This window comes from Merops nubicus, unplaced genomic scaffold (genome assembly GCF_000691845.1).
Source record: "Merops nubicus isolate BGI_N331 unplaced genomic scaffold, ASM69184v1 scaffold9700, whole genome shotgun sequence".
Taxonomy (NCBI): Eukaryota; Metazoa; Chordata; class Aves; order Coraciiformes; family Meropidae; genus Merops; species Merops nubicus.
Genome location: NW_008584796.1, coordinates 3,030 through 11,507, shown reverse-complemented (window position 1 = coordinate 11,507; position 8,478 = coordinate 3,030). Strand labels below are relative to the sequence as shown.

The 8,478-nt window shown below is 56.9% G+C and overlaps 1 protein-coding gene across 1 annotated transcript in view; it reads right to left on the bottom strand.

Moving 5' to 3' along the window:
- Positions 1 to 6,291, bottom strand: part of ZMAT5 (zinc finger, matrin-type 5) — a gene marked incomplete at its 3' end in the record, with an annotated part of 9,262 nt that extends 2,971 nt beyond the window's left edge. The window contains exons 1-3 of the mRNA XM_008945384.1: positions 6,151 to 6,291; positions 4,919 to 4,981; positions 4,106 to 4,186 (exon numbers count right to left, since the gene is read on the bottom strand). Coding sequence (XP_008943632.1) covers positions 4,106 to 4,186; positions 4,919 to 4,981; positions 6,151 to 6,277 — 271 coding nt within the window. The remainder of the gene's footprint in view (positions 1 to 4,105; positions 4,187 to 4,918; positions 4,982 to 6,150) is intronic.
- Between the last annotated feature and the right edge of the window lie 2,187 nt (positions 6,292 to 8,478).

Sequence of the window (8,478 nt, the reverse complement as noted above, 5' to 3'; positions counted from 1 at the left end):
TCCTCTGGTCTTTTAGCCGGCACTGCTGGCTCCTGCCCAGCTCCCCACCCACCAGCACCCCCACGGCCCCCTCTGCAGGGCTGCTCTCCAGCCCTTCACCCCCAGCCTGGATTGATAACAAGGATTGCCCTTAGCTAGGTGCAGGACCTTGCAGGTGGCCCTTCTAAACCTGATGAGGTTCACACGGGCCCACTCCTCAGGCTCATCCAGGTCCCTCTGGATGACATCGCACCCCTCTGGCATGTCGACCACACCACTCAGCTTGGTGTCACCTCCAAACTTCCTGAGAGTGCCTCAATCTCACTGTCTTATAGACACTGAAGACATCAATGAAGATATTAAACAGTCCTGGTCCCAGCATGGACCCCTGAGGACACCACTTGTCACCCATCTCCATCTGGACATGGAGCCATTGACCACTTCCCTCTGGATTCCAGACCCAATTCCTCATCCACCAAGGAGTACACCCATCAAGTCCTTGCCTTTCCAACCGAGAGGGAAGGGTGATGAGCATGAGCAGCTTAAGCAGCTCCAGCCCCACAGCCGAGGAGCACCACATGCTCCTTCTGCTCCTGGCTACGTTAAACTGGTTGACCACAGCCACCCTCAGCATGGCCACCCATGTTCTTCCCACTACAGACACCCACCCCCTCACCTGAGCTCACCAGAGGGGCCTCCTTGTGTCGGTGCCACCAGCAGAAGTGACAGAGGTTAGCAGGGGGCCAATAACTCTAAGCCAGAAGCTGGCAATTTGACAGTGACTTCTCCTGACACAACTGCACTTAAAACGACAGCCTGGAAGTGTCTCGCTGATGAATGATGCAGCAGATGCAGAAGAGGGATGCTTTGATGTGGTAACAGCTGGGAAGAGGCCTCCCTCCCTCCCTGCTGAAGGTGGAAACTGTTGCATCTTGAGGAGTATATTCTACGGGGTGCAGAAATGCTGGAGCCAAACCAGGACAGGCTCTGAGCTCTTACAGAACAGCCAATCGTCCAGAAACTTTCCTGCTTAACCCATGAGACTGAGGGAAACGAGAGGGTGAACCCCCTGCATCAAAAGGGCCAAAGGTTAAGAATAATGTGAGGTTTCCACACCATCGGTAGCACGGGGAGCTCACTGACAGAGCTGCCAGCACTCACCAGGGTCAGGGACAGGTTCAACATTTCTGTGACAATGAAAGGGTTAACCAGCCAGAAGAGGTTTGCTGGGGTTTAGGCTGTGAGCCCAGCCCTGGACACAGGGCAGGGGGCTTCACCACCTCACTGCAGGGTGTCCATGCATCTTTTAGTGTCCCTGGACAAGGCCAGGGGTGGGTTCAACACAGCCTGGCAGCTCCTCTGCCCCCAAGCCCACGCACCAGAGCTGAGCAAAGGGGGGGCTAAGCAGCACTCTGGGCCCACCAAAGGCAGAGGATGATCATCTCCAGCATGGTCACAGGAGGCTCTGCACAAACTGGTGAGAAGGCTCTGGAGCTTCTCTGCTCTACAGGGAGCAGCCCTGCAGAGGGGGCCGTGGGGGTGCTGGTGGGTGGGGAGCTGGGCAGGAGCCAGCAGTGCCCGCTCACAGCCCAGAGGCCAATGGCTCCTGGGCTGCCCCAAGAGCAGCGTGGGCAGCAGCTGGAGAGAGGGGATCCTGCCCCCCTGCTCCGCCCACGGGAGACCTCCCTGGGGAGACCTCCCCTGCAGTGCTGTGTCCAGCTCTGGAGCCCCCAGCACAGGAGGGACATGGAGCTGCTGGAGTGGGGCCAGGGGAGCCCCAGCAGGGATGGGAGGGCAATGGTTTTAAACTGGGGAGACTGAGATGGGACAGGAGGGTTCTTTGCTGTGAGGGTGGTGAGCCCCTGGCCCAGGCTGCCCAGAGAGGTGGTCCCCCTGACACACCAAATGGTGACCTGGATTTGCAGCTGCTCCTTCCTTTCTTCTCCACCACGTCCTGCTGAGAGGACCACCAGAGAGGTCACCACCAGGGAGGTGAGCAGGATCTAACTCTACAGCCAGGCACTTGTGTTGGAGCAGCAAGCCAAGGACGAGGCACCCTTGTTGTCCCCTGGCCAGCACTCCTCCAAGTCTAATTGCTTAATTAAACATTTCACTTGGTGATACAAATGCCAGGTTTCCAAGCGACCTCCCAGGAATCAGCTCTCCCCAGCCAATTCTCCACTTACACCTGACCCATTTGATAGAAGTCAATATTCAATAACAAGTGTACTTGGCAAAGAAACCTGTGGCACTGCAGAGGAGCTCGCCAGCCTCCCCCACTGCTTCTAAGAGCTTTTACCTGTCATAGAATCACAGACTGGTTTGGGCTGGGAGGGACCTCTAAAGGCCATCTAGTCCAACCCCCCCTGCAGGGAGCAGGGACATCCCCAACTAGAGCAGGTTGCTCAGAGCCCCATCCAGCCTCACCTGGAATGGTTCCAGGGATGGGGCAGTGACCACCTCTCTGGGCAGCCTGGGCCAGGGGCTCAGCACCCTCACAGCACAGAACTTCTTCCTCATGTCCAATCTCAACCTCCCCTGCTGCAGTTTAAAGGTTACCTCCTCAGGAATGAACAGCCTTCAGTGACTGGAAACTCTACGGGGTCCTGCAACCAGGCTGATGGCCACTGGCACCTCTCGTGAGCCCAGCACTGAAACCCTGCAGCAGGGAAGGCTCAGGGAGAGGTTCTGGGGCTAGCAGTGAGGAAGAGGAGCCTGGCAGTGTGCTCTGAGGAGGGCTGGCTGGAGCTCTCTGTGCCCGTGCAGCCCGATGAGATGGGCTGTACTGACCGCCCATTTCACTTGACCCTCACCTCAGGGACTCACTGCCTGACTCAGCAACAGGAGGACTGGGAGGGCTCTGGAGCTCTCCCCGCTGCTCCCCAGGCTTCCCCTGAGCCCTGCCTGCCCTCAGCCCGCCCCTCTGGAGGCCGGGGCAGTCTCTGCCCCACGTGCCCCCAGCTCTCACAGGCGGGTGTGCCCGTACCCACCCTTCCGACAGGGCTGCCAGGCTGTTGGCAAAGCAGCAGCTGGCTTCACTGGCAGAGTGTGGGCACCAGATCTGCTCAGGAGCTGGGTGGCTTCAGGAAGCGTGTTGCCAGGAGGTTGAGGAAGTGATCCTTCCCCTCTGCTCTGGGCTGCTGAGGCCACAGCTGGGTGCTGTGTCCAGCACTGGGCTCCCCAGTGCCACTGGGACACACTGGAGGGCATCCAGCAAAGGCCAGAGAGAACAGGCACAAATCAAAATTCAGGTGTTTCCAGTGAAATATTAGAAAAAAATAATGCATTTTTATCACAAACGTGGTCAAACAATGCAACAGGTTGCCCACAGAGGCTGAAGAGTCACCAGCCTTGGTGATACTGGACCCACCCTGGGGGGTCCTGAGCAGCCTGCTCTGGTTTGCCTGCTTTGAGCAGAGGGGGCCTCAACCATTCCATAAATTCTCACCAACACCTCACTCACATGTTCTCTAACCACCAAAGTAATTAATCCTACAGGGAAAACAGAGCTGGCACCCTTTTCAGGGCAAGGAGGTGGTCCTCCCCAAAGGACAAGTAAGTCCAACAGCACCCTGGGGACTCGCAGCAGGGGAGTAGCTGCTGCTCCTCCCCTGCCCAAACTCCAGTCCAACCCAGAACCATGTGAGCAGAGGCCATTTTGGGATCCAAGACCCCACGTCCTCTCCTCAGGACAACACATCTGGTAGCAGTCTAGCTCTTCCCAAGAGTGGAAGCAGCAGCTCCCAGGTAGCAGTGAAGAGGTGGGGGGAAACCCAATCCACAAATTGAAGGGGAAGTGATGTACCAGTGCCCTCTGCTGCTGACAGATTTTATTCCCTGGCTGAACAAAACCTCAAGGGCTCCAACAGCCCACCCTCTGCTTCAGATGTTTGCTGCTAAGTGGTAACAGCAGCACTCAACTCTGGCTTGTGCCTCTGCCAGCAGATCAAGGGCAGAAAGTGTATGAGAAGCTGAGGAGCTCAGAGCCTATTTCAGGCTGATGTAGCACCAGGAGGGATCCACGCTCAGGGTGGGCAGCACAGGACTGCAGGAGCCTGCTGCATGGCCCCTGGGCAGCAGCTCTCCCTCCTCAGAGACCTCTGGAGGGTCTTCTTTGAGGACTCACCTTGAACCTGGGCACTCAGCTTCTCCAGGTCCTGCTCTGTCATGTGGGAAAATCTGCAGTTGGACCCAAAATCGCACTGTCCTGGAAGAAAACACCACAGAGCTCCCTGAGAGCCACACACACCAGGTCCTCCCCTGCCCACGTGCAGGAAAAGGCAGAAGCCATGACACCTGCAGGCTGGACACACAGGGTTAAGCCCTTCACAGAATCCCAGTGGGGTTGGAAGGTTCCTCTGGAGATCATCTCACACAACCCCCTGCTCCAGCAGCTCACCCACAGCAGGGTGCCCAGGGTCACACCCAGGTGGGTTTGGGATCTCTCCAGAGCAGGAGACTCCACAGCCTCTCTGGGCAGCTGCTCCAGCCTCAGACACCCTCACCCCAAAAAAGTTTCTCCTCCTGCTCAGGTGGAACCTCCTGGGCTCCAGTTGGTGCCCGTTGCCCCTTGTCCTGTCACTGGGCACCACTGACCAGAGTCTGGCCCCAGCCTCTTGCCCCCCAGGGGCCCTTTAGCTCTTGCTCAGCATTGATCAGATCCCCTCTGAGTCTTCTCTTCTCCAGCTGACCAGCCCCAGGGCTCTCAGCCTGTCCTGGCACAGAGATGCTCCAGCCCCTCAGCAGCTTCACAGCCTCCACTGGACTCTCTCCAGTAGCTCCTTGTCTCTCTTGAACTGGGGAGCCCAGAACTGGGCCCAATACTCCGGATTCCCTCCAAGACAACCACACATGGCAGGTCTCTCCAGAGCAGCTCTGGGCTGGCTCACAAAGGAGCTGCTGGAGCTCAGACAGTTATTCCTACCCCAGAAGAACTCACCTGTTTGCAGAAACTTCCGACAAGGTTTCTTGGTTTGCTCCTCTTGCAGGATAGCTGCAGCATCTAGAGGAGACAGAGACCAAACCAAGGTCAAGATCTCTTTGCACAGCAGTACTCCATCATGTCGTGGTCCCAAACAGGTCAGCTGCCTGGCAGGAAGCTATTTTACATCACAACCAGGAACTCGAGCCACAGACTGACAGTTAACAGTCCCTGTTTGCACCTCTGGCTTCAGCTTTTCACTGGCTTGCAAATATCACCTTCTTTGCCTTCTGCTCCACACCTTCTCCACATGCCAGCAGGGGAAAAGCACCACGACAGGAACACAAGGACTCTGCAGCACTTCTGAGCAAGACCAGGCAGCCACAGAGCTCTCAGAAAAGCTCTGTGTGGGGCCTCAAGGGACCCTGTGCTGAGTCTCCAGTGGACACCATAGGAATGGTCCCTCATCTCCTGGAGATGTCCAGGGGAAAATGAGCCCCAGGGGAACAGCAGCTCCCACAGGGCCTGGAGGCAAGAAGAGACGAACCCTCTCATCAGGGATGGGATGAGGAATTTTACCAATCAGAGGAAAATCAAGGGTTGCAGCCTGGTGAGAAGACCAGTACTAGGTAACCTGCCTCACCATTGCTGGCCCAGTGAGAACTGGGCTGGGCTGGGCCTGTCGGTCCTCCACGCTTGGTCACTCCAGAGAACCTTTCCAACCTCCACATGGGGTGCAGCAGACAGCAGAGCCACCCAGAGCTCCATCTCCCAGCTAGCCAGGAGACAAACACAGCCTGCAACTCCACCCAGCTTCCCATCTGCTCACACAACCTGCTCTCCCCACGCTCCCTGCTCCTCACACCTCAGATCAGCCCTGGTTTGTAGCAGGCACCTAACTCACCTTCAGGAGCCTCAGCTCACTGGGTTCTCTCAGCTCTGCTGTCTCAGCTCTGCTCAGGATGCCAGAACAGCTTCGTCTGCAATGCCTGTTCTCACAACCACCCTCCTTCTCTCTTCCACCTCGTTCCAAGCCCCAGCTGATGTCTACAGCTTCCCCTTCCCACATCCAGACACGTGAGGGTGTTGCCTCTGAGATCACTTGACAGCCCCAGCATCAAGCCCACAATTCACTGCCACAGACAAGCTCAGTACTAATCCTCAGTGCTGATTTATCTGTCCTCCCCTAAGCTCACCCATCCCCTCCCCAGGCCCAGAAAGGTGGGGGACAGACCACTGGCAGTACCCACCTCGGAATAAGTCGTACCAGACTCTCTTAGCCCTGAGGTGCTGCACTCCATTGAGGTGTTTCTTCCTGTTGTGCAGGTTGTCCTGAAAGGACCTGTCACAGTAGTCACAGAAGTATCTTTTCCCCATCTCTCTTCTGGCAGAGCAGCATCAGTGTGGCCTGGGAACCATCAGACAGCTCCACGCCTGCCCTGGGGATGCAGCAGCCAAGATTTACTGCGCCTGCTTCCAAAGGAGAACAACTCAAATCACTTAGGGTTGGCAGACAGAGGGAGAGGTGAGACCCAACAGCATCTATCTGTGTCCATCAGAGACTGGTGAGGCAGCATCTGCTCTGTGGCCATGGCAGAACAGGCTCTGATCTGCATTTCCTGCCTCCCTTACCCAAAGCTACATCTTGCTGAAGGAATTCTCCTTCCCTGAGCGTGCTGGAGCTCAGAGCACACAAAGCAGAGACCCCAGAGGGCCAACGGCTGCCAGCCACCACCTGAACCAGGCAAGGTGCAGCAGAAACCACCCAGTGTGCAAATGAAAGGAGCAAGAGGTCTGTGCCACAGCCACTTCAACCCCAGACCACAGGGAACCTCCACAAGCTGCCAGGGAAGAGGAAGGGAATTCCCCCGTGGCCACCTCTAGGAGGGAAGGAAGGAATTCAGTGAGATGTGTCTGCTTCACCACGTACAGCACTTGCAATCACTAAGATCACAACAGCCTCACAGCCAGGAGGAACAAACCCCAACTCCACCATAAGCAACCTGCAGACACCTGGTCCTCCTCGTCCCACCAGCAGAGCAGCTTATCCCACAGCTACTTGTGGAATCACAGAATCATTCCGGTTGGAAAAGACCTCTAGGATCATCAGGTCCAACCATCAACCCAACACTGCCATGGCCACTAAACCATGTCCCAGAGTACCACGTCCACACGATTTTTGAACCAACTCAGGGATGGTGACTCCACTGCTCCAATCCCTCACCACTCTGCCAGGAAAGAAATTCTGCCCAAGATCCAACTGAAACCTCCCCTGGTGCAGCTTCAGCCCATTGCCTCTTGTTCTATTGCTGGTTCCTTGGGAGAAGAGCCCAACCCCCACCTCACTCCAGCCTCCTCTCAGGGAGTTGCAGAGAGCCAGAAGTTCTCCCCTCAGCCTCCTCTTCTCCAGACTAAACACCCCCAGGTCCCTCAGCTGCTCCTCACAATCATGTTCCCCAGACCCCTCCCCAGCTTCGTTGCCCTTCTCTGGACCCGCTCCAGCCCCTCAAGGTCTTTCTGATCCTGTGGCACCCAGACCTGCCCCCAGTGCTCAAGCTGTGGCCTCCCCAGTGCCCAGTCCAGGGGCAGGGTTCCTGCCCTGCTCCTGCTGCACACTCTAGTTCTGATCCAGGCCAGGATGCTGGTGGCCTCCTTGGCCACCTGGGCACACACTGGCTCACCTCCAGCTGGCTGTAGTCTGGAGACTCTGATGTGGAGTATTGAGAAGGAAGAGGACAGAATTTGGGTGCTCTCAGCTGTGCTGGGCCTGAGGCAGTACAGCCCCTGGCAGGGCAGAGGGGGGCTGTGACTAACACAGCCCTGTCCCCATCACTGTCCTTGCTGGAGGGGCAGCAGATGCCCTAAGAGCTCCAAGTTCTCTCCTGAGCGATATAAAGGCACCTGAGAAATGCCAAAGATGGATGGACTGGGAGAGAAACTCCAAAAGCAATCCTCCAGGTTTTGACACCTTTGACAGCCAAACGAGTTTAAAAAATGGCACGGAGAGCAGCAGCAAGAAATAAAGATTTTATAAATAAACCTGGGTCAGAATCAATCACAGCCTCCCCCTGGGCTGCAGGAGCACAGCAAGAGGCCACCCCCCAGCACCGAGCTATGGCAGCCAGAGCCACCCCGACCTCCTGCCCTTCCCTGCTCCTGAGAGCTCCTGCTGCAACTCCCCAGCCCTGGAAACCACCCAGGCCTCACAGCACCAGCCAACGTGCAGGCTCCTCCACCTAATGAAGTTCAACAGGGGCAAGTGCTGGGTCCTGCTCGTGGGGAGGAATAACCCCCTGCACCAGCACAGGGGAGGGGCTGACCTGCTGCAGAGAAGCTCCACGGAGAAGGGCCTGGGAGAGCTGTTTGGCAACAAGTTGCCCATGAGCCAGCAGCAAGGGGCCTCGTGGCCAAAAAAGGCCAGTGGTCTCCTGGGGTGCATGAAGAAGAGTGTGGCCAGCAGGTTGAGGGAGGTTCTTCTACCTCTCTACTCTGCCCTAGTGAGGCCACCTCTGGAGTATTGGGCCCAGTTCTGGGCTCCTCAGTTCTTGCGAGACAAGGAGCTAAGGGAGAGAGTCCAG